The sequence below is a fragment of the Geotrypetes seraphini genome, chromosome 2 (genome assembly GCF_902459505.1).
Source record: "Geotrypetes seraphini chromosome 2, aGeoSer1.1, whole genome shotgun sequence".
Lineage (NCBI taxonomy): Eukaryota > Metazoa > Chordata > Amphibia > Gymnophiona > Dermophiidae > Geotrypetes > Geotrypetes seraphini.
In genome coordinates, this window is record NC_047085.1 from 46,765,729 (window position 1) to 46,792,399 (window position 26,671).

Genomic DNA, 26,671 nt, shown 5'->3' on the forward strand with positions numbered 1-26,671 from the left:
GATACTTGATCTCAAATATTGTAGCTACCGTAGGCAGCAGAACAGAACGGGCCTGCAGGGCCACAGCCCAAACAACCTTTTGCCCAAAGTTTAGAACCAAGAGTCCTGAATACTTGTGATTTTCATTTAAACTAGAAAGAAGGCCTATTTTCTTTCATGCTGTAATTTGTTGCTCTTTTTGGCTACCACTCCCTCGTAAGGCTTCATGGAAAGGTCAATTGGATAGTTAATAATAGGGGCAGCAGAATGCCTTTGTTTGTTCCCAATAACTACATGAACAGTCCTTTCCTTCATCTCTGAAGGAGACCAAGGAAATAATTACCAGACACAAAAGTGTAGTTTAAACATCAAGACCTTGAGAGTTCTTGACATTCTACTAACTGGTAGAATACCAACCAAGAATCTCACTGAATTACTAGTGAATGGCCATTTTTATTGGATTTATGACATCACTTAATTCATTAGTAAACATACATAGTTAGTACATCTTCCAATTGAATTACAATTGCTTCATTAAAGTCCAATGATAAATTGCATACTCCAGCAATGTTCTTTTGGTTAGTTTTGATCACATGATTTTTTTCCAATTTTATTTCATTAGTAATTTTCCGTAGCAAAAATAATGACTTAGTTATCACATGCTATTTATTTTCGCCCCTGTAAGCATTAGAGGGGGTGTTCTATTTCAGTGCATTGCTCAGCTTGTAGCAACGTGTCCATTTAGGGCACACTGACCTTAGGCACGTCCTCTATTCTGTTAATGGAACAGGATGTAACTGGGTCAAACATCTAACCACAAACAATATTCTTTTTACTGTACTTCTGAAGCATTTCTATATATTCTTCAGCTTCATCTTATATATATATATATATATATATATATATATATATATATATATATATATATATATTGGTATCTTTTCAGATTTCCCAGGCAAGGGATGTCTTATACACATTGAATTATGGGTCTCTCTTATATCTTGCTTAATGCAATTATTGTCATTACCTTTCTGTTTGGGGGTCCAAGCTCTGTTCCCAGTTCCACCATGCTCCACCCCATCTCCCCTTTCCTACCATCCCATAGTCGCACCCCCCCCCCCCCAGTATCCTTCCTTACTTCTGAAATGCCCAATATGGTACCCAGCATTTTACTCCTCCCCTCCTCCATAGTCTCCAGTACTTCTCTCTCTTCCTAACCCTCACAATGGTCTCCAGCACTTCTCTCCAGCTCCCAGCCCCGCATTATGAGTTTAGTGCCATACCTCCCTCCTCTGGGGTGGCAATACTCCAACTGGCATTGTACCAAAAGGATAAAGACAGTTCCAAGGCAGAGCCTGCAGCCTCGAGGATGAATGGACTGGCCCCATGATGACACTATCTTTGTTTTGCTGGTTCTACTGAAAAACAGTAGCGGTGACAAAGGCAGCAACAGTGGGGGTATGGAGAGAGTGGGGAAAATTTGTGGGGTGCCATGGTACCTGGGCTCCCCCATTCCAATGTTTATGGCAGGGGTGTTAAATGTTGGTCCTCGAGGGCCGCAATCCAGTCAGGTTTTCAGGATTTCTCCAATGAATATACATGAGATCCATTTGCATGCACTGCTTTCATTGTATCCTAATAGATCTCATGCATATTCATTGGGGAAATCCTGAAAACCCAACTGGATTGTGGCCCTCGAGGACCGACATTTTACATCCCTGGTGTAGGGTTTATAATGGAAAGCAATGAAACAACAAAAAAAAATGGCCTTTCTATTAAGTTGCTGTGGATGTTAATGTGACGGTTAAGTTATGCCACGCTGTAAGCTCATCCTAAGAAGAGTTGCTGTTGCGCACTAAAATGGAAGAGGTGTGGAATGGGTGGGGCCTATATCTTTTAACTCTTTACTTGGCAGATAACACGGCTCTCTGGAAACTGCTGGGAATCCCCCTTCCCCCAAGTCAACACAGATGTTGCTGTTATTGGACATTAATTTGGGCAACTGACACGTAATAATTGCAAAATCTTACTGTGCATTAGTAAATAAGACCCTTAGATTTTGCTTTTCAACTTGAAGAATGTTCTTTTTTTTTAGCTATTTATTTGTTCAGTTCTTTTGATGAACACTGGGATGTTAGCAGCTGTTAAGACTGCCACTTGTGCATTGAGCGGTTCCTCAATGAATGTTTATGCCGTTACAAGACGCTGTTTGATAAATCACAATGCTAGTCTTTGCTCAGCCATTTTCCAAATTTGGTTACAATTGTGGCTAGTGTATTTTGTACAATAGCCAGCTAGATTGTGATTTCTTAAATGATAGCAAGCGACCGTAAAATGAAAGACCTTCAGAAGTTAATTTTGAAAGTCATTTCTATGAGTAAAACTGTACTTTACACAAAGGAAATAAACTTATGGGGAAGTTACCTACCCTGTGTAGGTGGTACAACATATGCAAACTGTACCTACCACTTGATGGTGGTATTCCCTGGGGAGATATTGGGGGAGAGACTGTTTCAAAAGCATGAACAGATACACATAATAGACTATAAAAATTTTAGATTTTCTGTGGAATAAATGAGAATCTTTGAGCCTCAGTCACAACGTTCTGAAATATCCCTGTCTGTGTGCTTTCATCATGAATGTGTCCCAGTTGCCAGCCATTCACTGCCTGGAAGATATTGGGCCGAATATTCAGAGCTATTTAGAAAGCCAGGAATGGGTTCCGGCTGTTAAAATAGCACATAGCCAGCTATCCGCCGATGTTCAGCCATCTATTTCCCACTGAATATCACAGTGTCTGTATTGGCTGGTGACTGGCTATGTTCTGCGACACAGCCGGTCACCGCAAATATTAATCGGCTCCCTTGCTAAGTTCAGTAGCCAAAGAGAACTGGTATATCTTTGGCCATTGAGACTTAGCTGGCTAGCTGCTGAATATTGGCGCTGAAGAGCGTTGCAGGAGCCCCTGGTCAGGGATTTACCCCAGAATTTGTGAATTTGCTTTGGGACACTTATTTAAATTGTCGATTCTCCTGTAGCTGATGAGGGAGCAATGGTGGCCCCGCAAGGGGACTTGACATCTCCAAGTGCACTCTCTGGCAAGAGATTCCTGAGCAGGAACCAGAGGACCAGTCAAAGATTGGGGGGGAGAGGGGGAATGGAAGTTACTGTCCCAGAGTGAACCGTTTCTCCTGGGGGAAGCGGGGTCTCGCACAGAAAATTGCCAGCCAAAAATAGACTAGAAATTCAAGGCTGGTGGCCGAATACAGCACCGGCATTGAATTTCCAGTATCCCCGTGGACAGCAGGAGATCGTTGATGATCTCATCACAATCTGAATATGAGCCTGATTCTTTATCCAAGTGCGATATTGTAATTTGCCCTTTTTACGTTGCTACCATTCTGCATAGATGAGCAAACACACACACACATATGCTTCAACCAGCACTAATCGCGCACCCCTAATCCCTGCTCTTTCAACTGCTCCCCTCCATCTTTCCCAACTGTGCTTACAGTCGGTTTTATTGTCAAATTTATTATCCTTAGTGGGCTAGTAAGCTGCATATTTTTTATACCAAGGATCAAATGGAATTCTTTTTCATACCTCAGAGAGGTCCACAGATAGGGAACTGATAAATATATAGGGTCATGTGAACAACTGCATATCAACACATCAAATCGTCAGTTATATGGTCCTCAGTAATATACAGCTCAACATGAGTTTTTGTTGGTGAGTTGTAAGCTTGAAACCCCAGAAGGGTAAATTAAGTATAATACATGACTGGACCTAATTGTGTGAAGTGCTCCCAATCGGAAAGTAGACTTTATTCTGGGGTATAACGCAAACAAATCAAAAGGAGATCCTATCCCCAAGTGCGGTGAAAGCCTGCAAAATGCGGGTCTAAACATCAATGTCCGTGATAATAACTTCACAATATATCAAGTTTTCAAAATTATAATAGAGTACTTATCTCCAATAGCATCAATGTCCTTGGTAACGACAGCTGTTTCACTTCTGAAGACAGTGCTAGGTGTTCAGCTCTACAGAGCTCCGTTGCGGAGGCTCACAGCCCCCTTCTTCAGGAGCAATACACTGGACAAAAGAGATTTGGACGGCAGGAGAGCCAGACATGTAGGGCTCCTTTTACGAAGGTGCGCTGGCGTTTTTAGCGCACGCACCAGATTAGCGTGCGCTAGCCGAAAAACTACTGCCTGCTCAAGAGGAGGTGGTAACGGCTAGCGCGCGACATTTAAGCGCGAGCTATTCCATGCGTTAAGGCCCTAACACACCTTTGTAAAAGGAGCCCTTAGTGTTCATCGTATTTTAAAGTTTTTGACTACAGTTTTCAATATGTATCTGTCATCCAAGCCTATTAAAACGTGTAGTTTAATCTGTTGTCATACTAAAAAGGACAGTCTTCATCTAAAAATTTGCGGCCATTATTTACTGAACTTCTCTGTATGGGTCTGATGCTCACATTTTCCTTGTAAATTAATTTTCACCTTGTGTTTTAGGATGTTACTAAACTGTGTCAATACTTTGCTTTTCTTTAGCAAGCTTCATATCGCACAAAACTTAATAAAAATCACTTTATAAACAACGTAATCTTCATTATTGCTAACAGCTTCTTTCACAATATGCTACAAATCAAAGTTATAGTACAACTAGATTAGTGATATGATCGTAAAGAAAAAGGCTGTGATGGAAGTGGTGGGTGTGTTTAGTCGGCCGTTGGTAATTGGTTCTCTAAATCAGTGATTCCCAACCCTGTCCTGGAGGAACACCAGGCCAATCGGGTTTTCAGGCTAGCCCTAATGAATATGCATGAGAGAGATTTGCATATGATGGAAGTGATAGGCATGCAAATTTGCTTCATGCATATTCATTAGGGCTAGCCTGAAAACCCAATTGGCCTGGTGTTCCTCCAGGACAGGGTTGGGAACCACTGCTCTAAATGGTGTTCAATGAATGGACAAGCATGAAAACGAGAGCCTGTGTGAGGGCAATTGAACAGGAGAGTGCTGTTGAAATGGCTAACTGGTGTGCAGAAAATGGTGTTGATGAATGTGAAGGAGTAGATAAGGCCATCAGGCTCATTGATTCAGGCCTACTTGACTTATTGAATGAGGAAAAGCTGTGAAATGTATTGGATAAAGTTGGGGAGAAAAGCAGAGTGAGATCTGATCAAGAGTAACTAGTGTCAGAGTTACATGTTAACACCAACCTTTACACCTAAATAATAGCTAAAAAGAAGAGTAGACAGAAGGAATAGGGTTATAAGACTTCAGGGAAAATCCAGACATGCCCTCTTTTTAGTGGACACATGCATCTGCGCATGCTTGGAGGCCCTCCACATGCGGCCTGCAGGTCGGGGAACAAAGACGAGGCTTTGTGGGGGGGCGGGGCTGGAGGTGGAACAGGGTGGGACCACGTTTCTGGGTTTCTATGGTGGAAAATCTGGTAACCCTAAGAAGGACTGAAGATGTAAAGCACAGCTTTCCTTCTCTGGACTTCTTGCCCTCTTTGCTGTTAATAGTATACGTATATCATGGTTTAGTTTCCTTGTAACTGTATCATAGTTTTTCATAGGAATTAATCTGTGGCTGGGGGAGAAGTAATAAAATTATTGCACTAGCATTTAAACTGTTTAAACCGATTGGTGTATGTCCTGATCTCACAATGTATACTATGTCTGAGGCTGACTTCTCTCAGTCTCGGGAGCTACTTATTAATAGGGATGTATTTCTTCAGGATCTGGGACTCCCCAGGGTCAGATTGCATTGGTGCACTTGTAGTTCTAAGATATGAGCTAAGACAGTCAAAATAGAGAGGGAGTCAAAGTAGAAAACAACCAAGAAGCACAAGGGGCCTTCAAGTTCTGAGCAGTCAAACTTCCATTTATTGAAGGACCCGACACGATATCTGCCTATGTCAGGCAGCCTACATAAAAACACAGACTTGGAAATCATATCAATGAACAGGTACAATATAAAATAAAAATGTATAAACAACTTAATCGAAACACAGTAATAATCATAATGGTGTTTTACAATTAAAAAGCGTGATGTGATAAAAACATGCTATGACTTCATATATTATAAATAAACTAATAAATGATAAATGAATTAGTAGAAATATGCTGTGTACAATGTTGGAATGTGATTGAATAAATGAATAAAAAATGACTTCATTTTACATGGCTCATTTTCATTCTATTCAAGCCTCATTTTCATCTTACTTCATCATCACCAAGCCTCAATTTCATCTCATTCAAGCCTAATTTTTAATTTACTTCATTTACCATGCCTCATTTTCATTCAATACAAGCCTCTCTTTCAATTTACTTCAAGACTCATTTTCATTTTGATTTTGGTATATAACAAGTAGCGCTATAAAAATAATTAATAGTAGCTGTTTGGCTTTCAGCTGTTTTGCATTAGCTGTTAATATGCAGATGTAACTTCACTCTTGCTATAACTTGGATACTGATTGTTGAGAGTGAATATTTGGTAAGCTGCTATTTTTAAGATTTCTTTAGTGATTGTAAGCATACATTCGTCTCCTTCCTGTGGTGTTCTTGTTTTTTGAAACTTGTATACGCTTTCATTTTGTTTAAATTGTGCAAGTGTGTTAACAATTGGCAATCCATCCCTACTTTCAGGATATCTGTGAATGCTTTTATAGTTTGATATCTAATTTTCCAAACAAGATGTTTTTTAAAAGAAACTATTTTTATATCTAAACATAGTTGAGAATTGATTTTAATTTGTTTATTCATAATAGAATGCCTGGAGAAAAAATTTTATGGTCACATCCTTTTGAAATTAGTTTTCCTGTATACTTGGTTGTTTTTTTGTTTTTTTAGTTCTTGTCACAACCATTGGTTCCTCAATTTACATACATTTTTTTAGGTGTTATCTGTTTGGCTATCTTTCCATTGTTCTTTGTATGGATTACATTGAATGGTAAGGAAGATTTTAATACTCATATGAAATCACATTTTTTAAAATATACAGTACTGCAATAATGCTTTTATAGTTTTTTGGTTTTTTATTTATTTCATCACATTCCAACAATGCACGCATAGCATGTTTCTACTGATTCATTTATACGTTGATTATTTATAATATATGCATTCATAGCATGTTTTTATCACTTCATGCTTTTAATTGAAAATCACCATTATGATTATTAATGTTTCGATTAAGTTGTTTATACATTTTTATTTTATATTGTACCTGTCCATTGATATGATTTACATGTATGTGTTTGTATGTAGAGCCCTGACGGAGGCGGATATGCCGAAACATGGACCATGCCAGGTTCTTCAATAAATGGAAGTTTGGCTGCTCAGAACTTGTGCTTCTTTTTTGCGCTTCTAAGATATGAGCTACGATATAGTTTTTGGGTGCTGAGCAGGATTTTCTGAGGAATCCTGCCCTATAGTTGTTTTGAGGGTCTTGGCAACAATTACTTCATTTTTCTATTGCGTCATTTCCAGAGCAACATCCAGTTCAGTCTTTGTACATGAAGCAGTGACAGCTGTGTTCCTCTTCTACTCTGAGTCTCTCTAACTTTTGTTTGTCTAGATGAAAAAAAATATCCAAAAATCTTTTCCAAAGGAGAATAGCATTAAACCAAACAAATGGATAAATGTAAGACTCTTCAAATTATGCTACATACAGCATAGCTAGTGAAGGAGCTAGGGAAGCACCCATGGCTATCCCTTGGATCTGTTTAATGTATTCCCCATAAAATAAAAAAATAATTTCTATTTATAAATCAGTAGGCCAATTGCATCAAAAAGGCTGTAGAAATCTGTTGTTCCTTTGGTCGTTGATTCAATATTCTTTCAATCAGTGCTAAAGCAGAAGGTTGTAGAATCATGATAAATAAAGAGGTTATATCCATGGTCATCAATATAGCTTCCACTGGCAGTTGGACTGTCTCCAAAATATTCAACAAATAAGCATGCACTCTAACAGTGGTGATACTTATTTCAGATTAGTTTGCATGCACCATCTTTTGCATTCTTAATGACCTTTATGTATGCTTAGAGGCACCGGAATATTGGGAGATAGGCTCCTTTTATCAAGCAGCGGTAGAGCTTTTATCCTAGGACAAACAGACAGTATATTCTCACGTGGATGATGTCATCCATGGAGCTTAGTATGTATAGTGCAAAAGTGTACTTTAACATTTTTTAAGCCTTGAGACTTCCCGTACCGCACATGTGCTGGTACCTTCCCACCCGACGTTGGCTCGTGGGACCATCAGTTCTGAGTTTTCCACAGAGCTGAGAAGCTGTTCTTTTGGAGTCGGTCCTAAAGTGTATCAAATTTATTTTGTTGTTGTTTTGTTTTTGTGCCTTCCTAGTATTTTTGTCATCTTTTTGCTTTCTTTTCATTTTTCTACTTTCCTGGTGTAAATTTTTTTTTATTTTTTTCAAATATTTGGTTTTGGGCCTTCTGGCCTAACCAAGCCTGTTTTCAGACTGGGAGCATCAACCCTTTTTCTGATATGAACTTACTTGACCTCCCTGGACCATTGAGTCCTTCAGTATTGCATTGGTGGTCTTTCCTTCTGTGTCCAAGCCTTCTGTTCCAAATATTTCCTGATATCGAAGAAGACCAGAGGTGTCCGTCCAATTCTAGACCACCTAAAAGCAATCTATCTTGCAGGTCGCTCAATTTGAATGTGCTTCCCCCTACAATCACAAACTTCCGGTCTTCTGTTCAGAATCTAGAGTCCAATGTCTTACTCCTTGACTAGCTTCACAGATTTCTGTATGCATTTCCACCAGTCCCTCTAATTGGAAAGACTCTATTCAAACTACACCAAGAGCTAGCCACCATAATACTCATAGCATCTCAGTGGCCATGATAACAATGGTTCCTTCTCCTTCTTCAACTTGGTGCACAGGAACCCAACAAACTAAAATGTTTCAAACACTACTGACTTACCGGTAGAACAAAAGATATCTTCTCCATTCTAGTCTATGCTCATTAGCTCTCATAGCACTCATCTCTCTCCCAGACAGTGTATACTTTCACTTTGTACAAGTTTCAGCTGTTTTTGAAGCCTCAAGAAAGACTTCTATACAAAGCTGTTACTGTTTTAAGTGAACTTTCTTTACTGTTTGATGCAATCTTCACTCACTAGATCCAATCGCTTCTCCTTTCACATTGGTCCTGAACTACCTTTTATAGCTCTCTAACTCTAGCCTCAAGCTACTTCTATCAGAGTTCATTTCAGCACTATTACAGATTTTTCATGCACTTCTGGGGTTGCCATTCAACAAATTACATACAATTGGAAAAATTGGAGTAGATTAAACTATAATTTCTGGTGGAATTCCTTGTGTCATGTTTATAAAAAGGAGAGATTTATCGCAATTAAGTGGGGATGTTTCAGGAAATTTCAAGATGTGTTGGAGCCATTAACAAAGTATTGTACTGATTAGATGACACTTTTTTTCCCCCTTAAATTTACAAGTTCAATTGTGAGGGGAGGGGGGGGGTAATTTTATTGTTACATATTGTTTAAGGTATTGATAATATGATAGGGAAGGGTGGGAGATAAGAGCATATCATTTGTATCATTGATGATTATTAAGTGATATATTTATTGTTTATTTGTTTGGACATATTATTACACTTATTGTAAGTTTGAAAACGAATAAAGAATTATAAAAAAAAAAAAAGTAACTGGTTTCCGTGCATACTTTAGTTTCTAGATTCATGTTCCATACTAAGCTACAAATCAAGTCTACTCCAGTTGCTTGAGATCTTAATGTTATACTTTCCACTCTAATGAAGCCTCCCTTTGAACCACTGGTGACATCGTCTCTCAAACATCTCATGTGGACAGTAGTATTCCTCATCTGCATTACATCGGCACAAAGAGTCAGTGAAATTCAAGCACTGGTGCCAGATCCACCTTTTACCATGACAGAGTGCTTCTTCGTACACACCTGAAGTTCTTCCAAAAGTAGTTTTGGAATTTCATCTCAACCAGTCTGTAGTTTTCCCTTTTTTTTTCCTTCCCATAACCACATTCTTCCCCTGGTGAAGCAGCACTCCACATACTGGACTGTAAACATGCTCTTGCTTACTACTTGGATTGGACTAAGCATCACAGAACTTCTACCCAAATGTACCTGTCATTTGATCCAAAGAGACTTGACACTTCTGTTACCAAGAGAACTATCTCTACGTGACTGGTGGACTGTATCTGTTTTTGCTATTCTCGGGCTGGGCTGACCCTGGACAGTCATGTCACTGCACATAAAGTTCAAGCTATGGTGACTTCTGTAGCTCATCTGTGTTTCACCCCCATTGAGGACATCTGTAAAGCAGCTATATGGTACTCGATTCATAAAGTCACATCCCATTACTATTTGGAGAATCATTCCAGATGGGATAGTCCTTTTGGCCAAGCAGTTCTACAGAATTTATTCTCTACTTAAATGTCAACTTCCGTCCAACCCAGGTCCTGATAGCTAGGGTAATATGCTGCATACTTGTCCCAGGATAGCAGGTGTTATCCGAGGAGAACAGGTAGACATTTTCACAACCATCCCACCTTCCTTAGATGGCTTCTTAGGTCTTTTTTTTCACTGAACCGATGGTCCCATGAGCCAACGTCAGACAAGAAGGCACCAGAGGATGCGCAGTATGGGCAGTGTCGAGGTTTTAAAAAATTTAAAGTGAAAATACACTTTTACATCGTCCATACTGAGCTCTGTGGTTAACATTGCCCACATGTGAGAATACCTGACTGCTGTCCTTGGATAACATCTGTGATTTTTACTGCAAAGCAGCGAGATACATGCTTCGATGCTCATAGGAATTGAAAGAGTGTCAGATCATTTACTTTGCCGACCTGCAATAAAAAATCTCTACCGCTGCTTGATGAAAGGAGCCCATTGACTTTTGTAAGCTCATTTCTGTTTTATGCTTTGATGATATTGAAAGGTTTTGGGTTTGTTTTTGTTTTTTTTTAAATACCCTCACAAGTTAGTTTAAACTATTGAAACACTGTCTGTTACCATTTTTTTGGACTTCTGGCCTATGTCTTCTTGAAGGTCTCATTCTGTTAGGCTCTTCTGAGTGTTAGATGTATTAGAAAATTATTATACTTCTAACTTCTGCTGATAACTTTCATGACTAAACTGTAGTTATGTATGTAATCATGTTATGTGGAAGCTACCATCAATCTCCACTCTGGAAATGTTGAATGTTTTTCTCTACCTTTTGACAGAGCCTGTTCAAGTTAGAACATTGTTTATTGTTTATTCAGTTTTTTGATTGAACGCTTTTTCGATACTACAAAGCGTTGTACAAGGTATAAAATAACATTTAAACAAAAATATAACAATTAAAACATACTTTTCTATGAAAACTGCAAGACTGACAACAATACATACTAGGTAAATATGGACCAACAGGCACCATGGACACAAATAGGGAAGGGGGGGGGGGGGAAATACAATTGATGTAGAAAATGAGGAACATTTAAGGTAAACACAAAAGGGACTGGGAATAAATGTAAAAAAGAACAAATATAGGTTAATCTCTAAAATACAATAGTTCAGTTAAAAGCATCTTTAAAAAGAAAGCACTTTAAGTTGCTTTTAAAATTTTTTAAGTTTTTTTCCATTTTTAGGTATAAAGGAAGAGCATTCCAGATCATAGGGGCTGTCACAGAAAAAGTGGAGGTGCGACGTGTGCCAATAATTTTTAAAGAAGGAATGTTAAGATTGTATTGAGAAATAGATCTTAAAGATCTCGGAGGGTCGTATGAATAGCCATACTGGGTCAGACCAATGGTCCATCAAGTTCAGTAGTCCGTTCGCACGATGGCCAATCCAGGTCATTAATACCTGGCAAAAACCCAAAGAGTAGCAATATTCCATGCTTTCCCCCATGTCTTTCTCAATAACAGACTATGGACTTTTTCTCCAGGAACTTGTCCAAACCTTTCTTAAAACCAGTTACGCTATCCGCTCTTAGCACATCCTCTGGCAACGCGTTTCAGAGCTTAACTATTCTCTGAGTGAAAAAAATATTTCCTCCTATTGGTTTTAAAATTATTTCTCTGTAACTTCATCAAGTGTCCCCTAGTCTTTGTAATTTCTCCTGCTCTGTTTGATAATTTCCCCATGCCTTATAGGTATATTTACAGATTCTTTTGGACTTAACTTCATGCTGTCTCCAAATACTGAATTCAGATGATTAATTAATTTGCTATACCACCCTTCTAGTAAACAATTAGAATGGCTTACAAAATTGACCAGAAATTCCAATCATAAATTTAATCCCAAAGTACTCCAATAATAAACACAACAAAATAAAAATGACATAATATTTATCTTTTGGCTCAGTTTGTATATCCACTGTAATTGAACAGTTGTCATATTTTATGGAGATAAAAACAATTTTACTTAGTTGTCAGTAAGGATATAGGCACCATCATAGTGTAGAATCGCTTTTGTTGTCTATAATAATTTGGTCTTTTTTTTTTTTTTTTTTACTACTATTATACTGTAACAAAATTGTAAGTTTTATGTTGAATTATGTCTGCGTACACTGCCTTGGGTGAATATCTTCATAAAGGCAGTTAATAAATCCCAATAAATAAATAAGTGATCATGGGTGATCAAGGCTATGATACTCTTTGGATTCAGCTAGATTTGGGTGTGCTTTGATACTGTATCTTATCTGAAGTTGCTAGATTTGTTGCAAAATATTGGACTTAGAGTCTACTGTTTTGGATTGGTTCTGAATCAACAAATAATTCCTCAGACAGTTCTTGCTAGAGTACCTCAGGGTAGAGAACTACATTGGGACAAATTTGTCCCTGTCCCCCTCAGGACGCAGGAACTCCATTTCCCCATCCCGGCTCCTTGAGTTTTGTCCCTGTCCCATTCCTGTAAGCTCTGCCTTAACCGCACAAGCCTCGAACACATGATTTTAAAGTGTTTGAGGCTTGTGCAGATGAGGACGGAGCTTAGGCGTTGGTGGAATGAGGCATTATGACATCACAATCTGAGCTCTAGAATGCTGCTACTTAGGATTTTAAAGTGTTTGAGGCTTGTGCAGATGAGGACAGAGCTTAGGCGTTGGTGGAATGAGGCATTATGACATCACAATCTGAGCTCTAGAATGTTGCTGCATATGATTTTAAAGTGTTTGAAGCTTTTTCAGATGAGGACGGAGCTTGCAGGAATGGGACAGGAAAGAACTCGCCAGGATGGGACAGGAAAATGAGTTCCCGCTGGGACAGGAAAATATTTCTGTGTCATTCTCTACCTCAGGGTTCAATACTGTCGCCGACATTTTTCAATATATACCTTGCACCTTTGGCTAAACTTCTTGACAGTTGGAAATTTATTTTCCATTCCTTTGCAGATGACATTTTATGAGGGACAACCAATCTCATATAATACCTGATCTTAATTGAAAATTGACTCTGCTTGGCAAATACTTGAATGACCATGATTTAATTTTAAATGCAGAAAAATCTTGTGCCATGTTGATAGCTCATAAATCTAGATCTTTGGAGATGATAAGAAGGGTGCAAGGAAAGTTTCTTCATGTTAGGGAAGAAATTATTACTCTGGGGTTTTATGTTTATAGCTCAGTGAAATTCAGTAAGAATGTTGGCAGTGTTGTTAGATCATGTTTGCAATTGTTATTTGCAGTTAAAAACATTTCTGAATGGATCCAATTTAGTTAAAATAGTTCATACGCCTGTAACAAGAAGAATGGATTAATGTAATTCATTTTAAAAGACTCCACCTGGTTCAAAATAGAGCCATGATGGCAGATAAAGGCCAAGTGGCCCATCCAGTCTGCCCATCCACATCATCCACTATCGCTTCCTCTCCCTATTAGCTAAGGCTCTTTAAACCTTCATTGTGATGTCATAGAACTTTATGGTTATAGAAACATGTTGGCAGATAAAGGCCAAATGGCCCATCTAGTCTGCCCATCCGCAGTAACCATTATCTTTTTCTCTCTCTGAGAGATCCCACGTGCCTATCCGAGGCATGTTACTCTTTATCATAAAAGAGTTGCATCGATTATTGTGTTTAATCTTTAAGGCTTTTTGCCTGGGTGTTCCGAAATACCTTTCAGAAAATATGTGTAAAGAAATTTATCCATGCCGTTATTGTGATCTTTTCAGTTTACAGTTTATTATCCGCCTTTAACATTACAACCTTGCATACATAATAAATATACAATACAACATAAAAATGTTTACAATACAGAAAAATAGCTCAAATTATCCTCTATTATAATGAAAGGTGAATAGTCATATTTCATCTTACATTGTTAAGGGGCTCATTTTCAAAAGAGAAAAATATCCAAAAGGCGGCATTAAGTGGCAGATGAACATTTTTTTTTCCCCCCAACATGTCCAAATCGCTATTTTCAAAACCCAGTTTTTAAGGAGGTTTTCTGTGCAATTTGTTTAAAGGGGGCATTTTGGAGGTGGGACTAGGGTGGGCTTATGATTTGGATGCTTTTCTGCAATAATGGAACCTTCTAGAAAAGGTCCAGGGAAAATTTGGACGTTTGAGGCTAGACTTGTTTCAGTAAAAAAGTAAGGGGGGGGGGATTCTATAACCAGCATGTAAATTTAGATGTTGGTAGGCACCCTACTGATGCCTAAGTAATTGAAACGGCAGGGTTGAAGTGCCTACCAATGCCTAAATAAAAGGTGGCTGAAATGGCCCATAGAAATGCGGCTAGGTAGCTGCTTTAGGCTGCGAAGCGCCAAAGTACACATGGCCAATGCTGAAAGTGGTGATAGGTGGGCTAAAGCGGCTACCCAGCCAAGAATCATACCAAGATAGGCGGCTGAAATATAGAGTGGCCTTAGGGATCTGGCCAATTGGAGTCTTAGGCCACTCCCAGTGCATCCCAGAATGCACTGGGAAGGAAGCCTAAGTCTATGGTTGGACCAGGTGCCTAAAGCACCTCCTGTGGAATAAGCCTTAGGCATCTGAGCCAATTGGGGAATTAAGCCCCTCCCCAGTGCATCCCAGGATGCACCGGGAAGGGGCAGGCCCACCATTTGGAAGAGGTAGGCCTGCCGGCCAGAGGGAGTGGGCATCCCTCTAGCTGGCCTTCAAGGAAAAGATGCAGGGTTGGATTTTGGGTGGGGGGGGGGGGGTGCCAGCAGGAGGGATTGGGCATTTCTCCTTTCAGGGATTGTTGCAGCGGGTGCCGGCAGGAGGGAGTGGGCATCCCTTCTGCCATAGACAGTGTGTGAGGCTTCGGGGGTTCCCTGCTGTGGCTATTCAGCCAATGGTGCCTGGGGAATTCCACCCTTCCCCATCATAAGAGCAGCAGGGACGCTCCAAAGCCACGATTCTGTAACCAGCACCCTTGATATGATTGACAGGTGATCGGTGGCCGCTTTTAAGGCGGCCACCGATAGCAGGTGCTGGTTACAGAATCCGGCCCTAAGTCCCCAAAAGGTGCCCAAACTGACCAGATGGCCTCTGGATGGATTGGCATGACCCCCTCAGTCCCCCAGTGGTCACTGACCCCCTTCCACCTCCAAATGATTTGAAAGAAATAGTGCATACCAGTCTGTTTGACAGCTGCAGATGTTATGGCCTGTCCTATTGGAGCAGCAAGCAGATCCCTGGAGGAACCTGATGGTCTATGTAGTGGACTTCAGAGAAAGGGACCCAGGTCCATATCTTACTCTAACTGGTACACTTATGATAGAACATGTGAGCCCTCCAAAACCCACCAAAAACCTACTGTACATATATATAGGTGATATATAATGCTATTGTTTTACAAGTTTTAAATTTATTTTTAAAATGTTTATACCGCTCAATCAGGCTTCTGAGCGGTGTACAATAAAAATACAGTTTTCGACAGATAAAACAAGGTTAGAACTTGACAATTAAAAAAATGACAAAGGAGTGTATAAGGATGAAAAACTGACAAAAACAAATGGAAACGTGTGAAAAAAGGGGAAGAACAATATTTTGAGAAAAGAGAACGAATAAGGGAAGAAAGATGGAGGGGGGGGATTGCCTACAGCAGTCAGCAACTATTTGGTCTTTACATGGGCAGTTAGGTATCAAAGGCATCTTGGAATAGGAATGTTTTCAGCTTTGTTTTAAAATGGGGTAGAGATAGTTATTCACAAATGTAATTGGGAAGAGATGGCGCAGTCACTACAAAGTTGTTTGATCTTATCGTGTTAATATGCTTTAGAGATGGAACTACAAAGAGGTTTTGTGTCATAGAATGGAGTGCTTTAGATAGACAGTAGGGAATGAGTAGGCTATTGATAAATTCAGGTTGATTACTTTTGACGTGTCTTGAATGTAAGTAGTAGAATTTTATAACTAATTCTGTGTTCAACAGCCAATGTGCTTTGAGCAAGTGGGGGGGAAATGTCGTATTTTTTAGCGTTAAATATAATTTTTATTGCGGTGTTTTGCACAATTTGGAGGCGCCTTATTTCTTTTTTTGTTATGCTTTTATAAAGGGCATTGCAATAATCAATACATGATATCAATAGGGAGTGGATTAGTGTGTTTAAAGAGGAGGATTCCAATAGTTTGGCAAGAGATCTGATCATTCGTAGACTATGAAAACAGCGCTGAATTAGAGTACTAATGTGAAGATGATAAGTAAATTTATTATCAAAGGTGACCTCTAATAATTTTAAGAAGGTTACAATTTTAATAGGCAATGAGTTGAGTTTGAGTGGAGCCTGTATAGACAGACCTTCTTTGATAGGGAAGATCATTAATTTGGATTTTTCCACGTTAAGGGCTAGCATATTTGAGTCTAGCCATGATGTGATTTTCTCCAGTTTCTGGTTTATGGATATTACTTCATCTGGGTCATTGAGGTTTATTGGGTGAATTAGTTGAACATTGTCCGCGTATGCAAACATTGTAAAGCCAATGGCTTAGCCTAGGGTTAAAAAGTGGTGCCTTAATGATATTGAAAAGCAGAAGAGATAAAATGGAACCTTGTGGGATACCGTGTTTGTTTTTAAATGATTTTGAAGATGAAGTGTTGAAAACTACCTTGGATGATCTTTCAGTAAAGAAGGAAGAAACCCACTCCATGACCTTGTCCGAGATTCCAATTTCTTGGAGACGTGACAGAAGGCGTTCATGGTCGATTGTGTCAAATGTGGAAGAAAGATCAAGTGAAATGAGCAGGATTGATTGGTGGTGATCGAGATGGTAAAGTATCTTGTTGTCAGACCTATGAGTAAAAGTTCAGTTGAGTGATGCTGGCGGAATCCTATTTGGTTAGGGTGCAGGGCCTTTGCTTTTTCAATGAAAACAGTGATTTGGAAGAAGACTATTTTTTCAGTGAGCTGATGTACACTTGGGTACAATAGGTTTTTAGTAGGTTTTGGAAGGCTCCCCATTCCTAGCTGCCTAAATAGCACTGAATATTGGGCCCATAGCTCACAGATTCATCATGAAATCCACAATTCCCCTTTCCCCAGCTCCTCCTATTCATCTGCTAAACACACAAAATTCTCACTCAGAGGCATAAGGTTTTGCTTTTTAACCTCTCATCCCTTATATATCGCACAGCCAAGCACATCCTTGCTTCAACCTAGCACAACTTATTCAATATTGATCTTCTAGCTCTTAGGGAACAAAATGATATATAAATTTCACAGAGTAAAAGGAATCTCTTTTTTATGCCTAAGAATAATACATACTTCTCTGGCTTCTCACGTCATAAGAGTATGAAATGTATTCCTCCAACCTCAATGGGAGGGGGAGGATCTCTTTGTATCAAGATAGCCTAATGCCTTTATCTTGGATTCCTAATTTGTACCTTTTTAATGATAAGACTGTTGGAGTTAGATTTAGCACTGACATAAGGACTACTTGAAATGTAGCAGTACATTTGATCTTCGATTTGAAAAAGAATCAGAATACATTACATTTTATTAAAGAGAGCTCCATTGGCTCCCATATGAATCTCAAGTGTTATTCAAACTGGGGACACTCTGCTATAAAGTTCTAATTGGCTAGGCGCCCAAGTATCTATCAGAATTGTTTATTTTATTCAAAATGAATCGTCCATTACGTACTACATCTTTATTTGTTTTCCCCCTGTTTCGAGGTTGTGCGCATAAGAAGTTCCAACAGCGCCTGCTTGCTTATCAGGCAGCCAGTTGGGATAAGGAGTTACGCTCTCAATTTACAAGGTTCTGATCTTACTTACATTTCAAAAAATTATTAAAATCGACTCTTATTTGTAAGATTTTTAGAGAATTAAAAGGGTCAATGATTATTTTGTAGATCGCTGGGATTGTCCAGTTTTCTATTTTTTTGAAAACCGCATCAATCTGACAGGTTTTGCGGTCTAGAAATATAATGATAACTTGAAACAGAAATATCTCTAAAATCCCGCCCAAATCAGCACTTGGTTGACCTTAAAGACAGGTCATCCAAGTGCCAATAATCGAAATGGGTTTTAGATATATCTAGAGGTAGCTTAGACCTTTTTGCTGCCACTGTGCGCCCAGAGCTGAAAGGGGCATTTTAGGAGGAGTGGCGAGGGTGGGATTTGGACAGGACATGAGCCGACCTAGTTGTACTGCAAGTATAACTGAAGGCTGCTTGGATGGAACTTATATGTAGTGACTTAGGCAACCTAAAAATAGGTCTAAGTCTGCAGAAGGTATCCAAAGTGACCAGAAAACCACTGCAGACACAAGGTACAGACCACCACATACTCCCTCAGTGATCACTGACCTCCACACACCGCCATAAAAATCGCAATAAAAACGTACATACCTGCCTCCAGAACATCAGCACCTGGCATAGGAAAGCCTAGTAGAGCTGCACAGTACCTACATGTAGGTGACACCTGCACAGTAGTCTGGGGGTGGGCTAGTGAACCATAGAGAGGAGGACCCAGGCCCATAAGCCACTGCATTCATGGTGAAAAATATGCACCCACCAACCCCCCCCCCCTCAAACCTTACTGTACTGCCATACAGGTGACACCTGCAGCTATTGGGGTGGTAGGTTTTGGGGGTCTCGTCCTGACCTAGAAGGGAGTTGCGGTGAGATGTTTGTGGCACCCATTTTGTGAAGTTTACAGCAGTGCCCCTTTACTCTGTTGCCATGTCCAGGTGGCCAGTTCATCACTTTGCTGACCCCTCCCATGTCCAAAAGGTCTTGTTCTAGGCGTTTTTGACTTAGATGAATTTTTAGATGAGAATGGGGTATAAAGATAGACGACTTGGGGGTTTGGACGATCAAACAGCTGGACATAGAAGTAGACGATTCTCAAAATTTATATATTTTGGACGTATTTTTGAGAATGGACTTTGGCCGTTTATGACTTTGGGCAACTAGCGTTCTTGGCCCAAAACGGACTTAGATGTATTTTTTGATTGTGCCTCTCTATGTGTTGAAGATTAATAGGTTATAATGGCACCAAGCTCAGACTTTGTTTTTTGTACGCTATCTGGTGATGTGCCAGAAAATGTGGCATGGCATCATGATGACAAATGTTATGCAATGATGCTGCAGAAGGCAATGGGCAGGAAAGGCTGGAGGCCACTTGTAATGTTGCCTTTTACTGTGTGTGAGGTTGCCTTATTTGCCATCTTTGCTGTGTGGAGATTGAGAAAACATGGAAGGAATCTGGACATCAGAAGAAACTACTAATGATGGTAAGTGTACCGATAGCAATCCTCAATAGATATGGTAGGAAATAATGTTTATTGGGAAACAGAAGTGCTAATGTGTTCCTAATTTTTTTTGTCTCCACTGCAGGAACAGAAATGTCTATTAGTACTGTTGCAGATCTGGCTACTATAGATTCAGGTGAATTGCAGTTATTTTGTGATTTATCCATGTTTTTCTAAATTACACTGTAGACTTCATACAACGCTGACATTGGGGTCCAAGATATTTGAACACTTTATAAGTGAATCCAAGGGGCATTTTCAATATGCGGTGCCAGAGGATATGGTAAGAGCAGTTAATGAGGCTGGTTTTAAAAAAGGTTGAGACTAGTGCCTGGAGGAAAAGTCCACAAACTGCTGTTGAGACAGAAACGGGAGAAGCCACTGCTTGCCCTGGATCGGTGGCATGGAATGCTGCTACTGTTTGTGTTTTTGACAGGTACTTGTGACTAGGAGTGGCCTCCATGAAGACGGGATACTGGGTTAGATGGACCATTGGTCTGACCCAGTAAGGCTATTCTTATGATATGATATCCGATTCCAAGTCCCAGTTTGGACATCTTGTGGAAAATGCTCAAAAATCCAGTAGCGAACATGACCATTTCTGAAACAGAAAAACATCTATTTTTTGTTTGGAAAATGGCTATTTCTTGTTTAGTGTGTCCATCTTTTTGAACCATTAAAAAAAACCAACCCCCCCCCCCCCCCCACTTCCAGAAGAAAAATGCATAAAACAAGCCATTGGACTATGGGGGTGGGGTGGGGGGTGACAACATTTTTTGTTTGGAAAATGGCCATTTCTTGTTTAGTGTGTCCATCTTTTTGAACCATTTAACCCCCATCCCAAAAAAAAACCACTTCCAGAAGAAAAATGCATAAAACAAGCCATTGGACTATGGGGGGGGGGCAACATTTTTAATAGACTGGCCACATAGACATCTCAGCAGAACAGTGGGGTACCCTAGGGAGCACTACAGTGAACTTCACATAAAAAGGCGCCATCCATAACCCCCTTGTAGTTTCAAGTTCAAGTTTCAAGTTTATTAAAATTTGATATCCCGCCTATCTGACTTCTAAGCGGTATAGATCTAATATATTAAAAAACAATAAGTATAATCATGTGAGTGTATGGTGAGCCCTCTAAAACCCACCCAAAACCAACTGGACTCAACCGTACACTACACCAATAGCCCTAATGCCTACAGGTGTCAACCTATATGTAGGTACAGTAGAATTAGGGTAGGTTTTAGAAGGCTCACAGATTCCACCATACGTGTAGTAGTTAGCGTGGGATATGGGCTTGAGTCCCCATCTCTCTGGCTGACTACATTGCTCACTAGGCTACTCCAGGAACTCTACTAGGATGGCCATAACATCTGAAGCTATCATATTGGGAGGGGGGGCAGGGATGGGAGAGGGTTGGGGGGGGTCATGTTTACTTTTCTCCAGTGGTATCTAGTCAGTTAGGGCAGTGGTTCCCAACCCTGTCCTGGAGGACCACTAGGCCAATCGGGTTTTCAGGACAGCCCTAATGAATATACATGGAGCAGATTTGCATGCCTGTCACTTCCATCGTATGCAAATCTCTCTCATGCATATTCATTAGGGCTAGCCTGAAAACCCGATTGGCCTGGTGGTCCTCCAGGACAGGGTTGGGAACCACTGAGTTAGGGTACCTTTTTGGCACTTATTCATGTTTAAAATGGTTCTAGCCCTAGATGCACAAATGGTGTCCTGGACATGTTCAGTTAAGGCAGACAATCTTCATCCGTCCTAGTCCCACCCAGATTATGAAGCTCATTGTCAAAAAAGACAGAAGTCCAAAAGACAACATAAGCCAGCACTTGGACGTCTTGGTAGTCAAAACGCCCAAGTGGGCATTCTTAAAGCAGACTTTCTAGCTGTTTTTCTGGTTGTTTTCTCTCCAGTGTGTCTAAATCTTAAGGCGGCATGTTCTGGGTGGTTCAAGTTTATTAGGTTTTTATATACCACCTATCAAGGTTATCTAAGCGTTTTTACAATTAGGTACTCAAGCATTTTCCCTATGTGTCCCGGTGGGCTCACAATCTATCTGATAGGAGGTTTGCACCAAAAGACGTATGGTGAGAGACTGAAAGCCCTGAATATGTATACCTTAGAGCAGTGATTCCCAACCCTGTCCTGGAGGAACACCAGGCCAATCGGGTTTTCAGGCTAGCCCTAATGAATATGCATGAGAGAGATTTGCATATGATGGAAGTGATAGGCATGCAAATTTGCTTCATGCATATTCATTAGGGCTAGCCTGAAAACCCGATTGGCCTGGTGTTCCTCCAGGACAGGGTTGGGAACCACTGCCTTAGAGCAGGGATCTCAAAGTCCCTCCTTGAGGGCCGCAATCCAGTCAGGTTTTCAGGATTTCCCCAATCAATATGCAGTGCATGCACATAGATCTCATTCATATTCATTGGGGAAATCCTGAAAACCCAACTGGATTGCGGCCCTCAAGGAGGGACTTTGAGACCCCTGCCTTAGTGGAAAGAAGGGACAGGGGAGATATGATTCAGACGTTCAAATACTTGAAAGGTATTAACGTAGAACAAAATATTTTCCAGAGAAAGGAAAATGGTAAAACCAGAGGACATAATTTGAGGGGTGGTAGACTCAAGAGTATTGTAAGGAAATTCTTCTTTACGGAGAGGGTGGTGGATGCCTAGAATGCGCTCCCGGGAGAGGTGGTGGAGATGAAAATAGTGACGGAGTTCATAAAAGCGTGGGATAAACACAGAGGATCTAGAATCAGAAAATAATAGTAAATATTGAAGAACTAAGGCCAGTACTGCGCAGACTTGCACGGTCTGTGTCTTTATATGGCCATTTGGTGGAGGATGGGGTGGGGAGGGCTTCAATGGCTGGGAGGGTGTAGATGGACTGGAGTGAGCTTTGACAGAGACTTCAGTAGTTGGAACCTTAGAACAGTATGGAGCAGAGCTTTGGATTCTTGCACAGAAATAGCTAAGAAGAAGGAAACCCCCCCCCCCCCCCCCGAAAAACAAATTTTTAGATTGAATCATGTTGGGCAGACCAGATGGACCATTCGGGTCTTTATCTGCCATCATCTACTATGTTACTATGTATATCTAATGTACCTGGGGCTATGGAGGACTGAGTGCCTTGCCCAGGGTCACAAGGAGTCTTAGGACTTGGACACTCTGTAGGGATAATCAAACCTTTAAAACAATGTCCAAAGCTTGTTTTTTTTTTTTTTTTTTTAGACATTTGGAACTAGACCTGTTCTAAAAGCGTCTAAATGTTTAAAAGGTTCCCAAACTGACCGGATAACCACTGGAGGGATTCAGGCAAGACCCCCCCCCTTAACACCCCCAGTGATCACTGCCCTCCCTCCCATCACCCAAATATGTGAAAAAAGTCCAATACTATCTAGCCTGTATGACAGATTCACATGGCTCACATACATCGGCACAGCAGAGAAGAGGGGCTCTCTAAGGATTACTGCAGTGAATGTCATATTAAATGTCCCAGATACAGATACAACTATAACTTGTTTAAATTGTATAGTGAGCCCTCTAATACCTACTGTACCTACCTAAAAATTACATCTGCAGGCATAGGGGCTATTGTTGTGTTGTATAGGTGAGTACAATAAGTTTTGGAGGGCTCACCATACAATATAAACGAAACTAAACCTTAGGTTTGTATACCGCGCCATCTCCACAAGCGTAGAGCTTGGCACGGTTTACAGGGTTAGGTTGAAAAGGAGCTACAATGAAGGGTTATAGGAAAGGAGCTAGGAAGATAAAGAGGGACAGGGAACCAAAAAGCGGGAAGTGTTAGATTTTTGAAAAGAGCCAAGCAAGTTATAAGCAAGTTATAGTGACATCTGTAGCTGTAACTTTTAATATGACATTCACTGCAGTAATCCTTAGAGTGCTCCTCTGCTGTACTCAGAAATGCTCAGCTGTCTATGAACAGTTTAAGAATTCTGGCTGCTTGGACATCAGAAGACTTGTTTTTGTGCGTTTTTCAGGTGGACGTCTTTATATTCGAGAATGGCCAAAAAAGATAGACGTACTAAGTGCCCAAATGTTTAGATAATTTAATTTCAGACAAAAAGAGAGATGTCTTGCAGGTCTGAAAGTAAATATTTTCTCTACTGGATTTCCGGACGTCTTTCCCGAAACGTCCAAACTCAGACTTAAACATCCTATTAAAAATGCTCCCTCACGCCTCTAATATGCCTTCTTGAGATTTAGATGAACTCCTGATCAACAGCATTAAAATTTGCCTAGAAAGTAGGTCCTGAAAATAGCAAGTTGGAAAGGTTTGGCGAGAAAAATGTTCCTCTGCCCCTTTATTTATAGCACAAAAACTCGGATATGGTGAATATCACTAATCACAAAAAACACTTTCACCAAAAGGAAATATTGAAGGTATATTTGAACAAAAAACACAAGCAAAGACCAGTCTTAACGGAGGAAAAAGCCTCAGACAGGGGCCCACCCACCTCCACAATGGTGGAATAACGGTGTTCAGGCGATCACTTCACTGGCATAAAACCTCCTACTATAATGGTCATAGCAATGTGTCAAAAAATTGCTTTCAGAATTGAGTGATGCAGAAGAAGATAATAATAACTTAACTTTCTCCTTAAGGATCGGAACACCAATGATGGCCAGCGTTTCACTGTCAAGCTGCCTCAGGGTGTAAACAAATCCGATCGCACTACAAATATAGACATAAAACACTCAAATCAGAATAAATTTTGAAGAAAACCGGTGTGTATTGTAACTACATATATCAAAAAACCGGCTACATACCTCTCTTACGGACGCCACTCGCGTCTCAAAAGATCCTAAGATGGCGGCATTGTTAGCGAACCAGATTAAATCATACCGGTATGATGACGTATACTTGCGTCAGCACCGGAAATGACAAGCCGGCTTTTACAAGCCGGTAAATGATTGTTTCATGCTTGTCAATTCTATTGAAATGATACAGGAAAGGCGATGAAAAACTTTTTGGTATTTCAGAAGAATGCTCTATTTATACTATCTTATTTATCTACTACTTCTATTGTTTTAATCATTTTCTAATTTTTTATTATTTTTATTTTTATTTTATTATTTTGTTATTTTTTTGTATATTTTTAAAAAATTTTTTATTTGTTTATTGTTCATTTGTTTGTTTTCATATGTTTTTATAGTCTTTCATCACTTCTTTTACTTCTGCTTGTGTGTATGAATATAAAAAACATATGTGTAGAGAAATTATGAGAAAATAACTAAAAAGCAACATTCCAATCAGATCTAACATTCAGTCCAGCAGGTTCTTCACTGTTGAGCGTATGGATCCAGAATTGCTCAGCTCGTAATAGACGTTGAGGTCTAGAGGTCAAATTGTCCGCAATATGGTCAATAGCGCAACAGCGCAATTCAGAAAATATGTGACTATGTTCTAAGCAGTGTGTCACCATAGGAGCTTGTAACCTGTTGTTGCGAAGACAACTCTTATGTTCAATGACACGGGTTTTGAATGGACGTGTCGTTTGTCCTACATAAAGTTTAGGACAAGGGCATACGAACATATACACAACAAAGGAAGAAGTACAGGTAGTCAAATGTCTTAGTTTGAAAATTTGCCCAGTGCACGGATGTATTAAGACTTCATTAAGTTCCAAGGTGACCTGACAAATAGAACATTTGTCACATTTGTGATGACCAGTTGGAGACTCCTGAGGAGAAATACTTCTAGTTAGGTCTGACGGGCTTAAAAGTTCTTAGAAATTTTTTTGTCTCGTAAAGGCTATTCGAAAATGAGTGTCAGCGAAGGTAGATTGTAGTGCCATGATTTCCCAATGTCGCCTGAGTATTCTGGTGACATCATTAATGCCTGGTGAATATTGTAAAATACATGTCACTAGATTATCATCATTACTCTTATTTCTTGGAGCAAACAATAAGTCCCTATTCAGGAATTTGGCTCTTTTATAAGCCTTTCTCAGTGTTTGTGTAGGATAGCCCCTGCTTTTCAATCTCCCATACAGTTGTTTACTTTTCAATTTGTAATCATGTATGTCAGAGCACAAACGGCGGTACCGGAAAAATTGAGAAGTGGGTAGACTCCGTTTTAAAGGACCAGGATGATTACTTGAAAAATCAAGGAATGTATTTCTATCCGTGGCCTTCCTAAACACTGTCGTGCTGATGGTATTGTCATCTCTAGTGACCAAAACATCCAAAAAAGATATTTGATGTGGATGACATGTCAAGCTAAATTCAACAGTGGGATGTCTTGAGTTTAACCATGAGTGAAAAATATCTAATTCGTCCTTAGTGCCCTTCCAAATGACAAAAATGTCATCAATAAATCGCAACCACAGAAGAATTGAAGTGGAATGGGGATTGTTCTTAATCCAAAGATTTTCAAATTTTTGCATAAATAAGTTGGCCACCGAAGGGGCCATAGTGGCCCCCATGGCCACCCCCGAAATTTGCTGAAAAAATCTATTCAAAAATCGAAAATAATTCCTCCGCATGGCGAAAGATAACAGAGCTATCACCAAATCAATAGAGATCCTGTTATGTTGCATGTTATCTTGAAGAAACTCCTTAATGATGTCAATAACTTCATCCTGAGGAATGATCGTGTACAATGATTTAACATCAAGCGTAACAAAGAAAGAAATATTCGTGACATCAGTGATCTCAGATAATTTAGACAAAAAATGAGAGGAATCTCTTAAATAAGAGAAACCTTTAGTTACAATAGGACATAGGAATGTATCCACAAAAGAAGACAGGGGTTCTAAAAGAGAGCCCCTGCTTGATACAATCGGGCGTCCTGGAGGGTTATTCAAATCCTTGTGGATCTTGGGTAAGATATAGAATGTTGGAATTTTTGGATCCAAGTTGTTCAAATATTCAAATTCTTTTTTGGTCAACTGACCCGATTCCAAAGCTAAAGAGGTTATATC

General features: G+C 39.9%; 1 protein-coding gene across 13 annotated transcripts in view; it reads left to right on the plus strand.

The window, feature by feature from the left end:
• Nucleotides 1-26,671, plus strand: part of ENPP2 (ectonucleotide pyrophosphatase/phosphodiesterase 2) — a 278,862-nt gene that overhangs the window by 161,456 nt on the left and 90,735 nt on the right. For 5 of the 13 annotated variants that reach the window (XM_033933197.1, XM_033933192.1, XM_033933196.1 and 2 more), the window contains one exon: nt 19,787-19,837. The exons of the other annotated variants lie outside the window; for them this stretch is intronic. In XM_033933197.1, the coding sequence (XP_033789088.1) occupies nt 19,787-19,837 (51 nt within the window). The remainder of the gene's footprint in view (nt 1-19,786; nt 19,838-26,671) is intronic. 13 annotated transcript variants of the gene reach the window in all.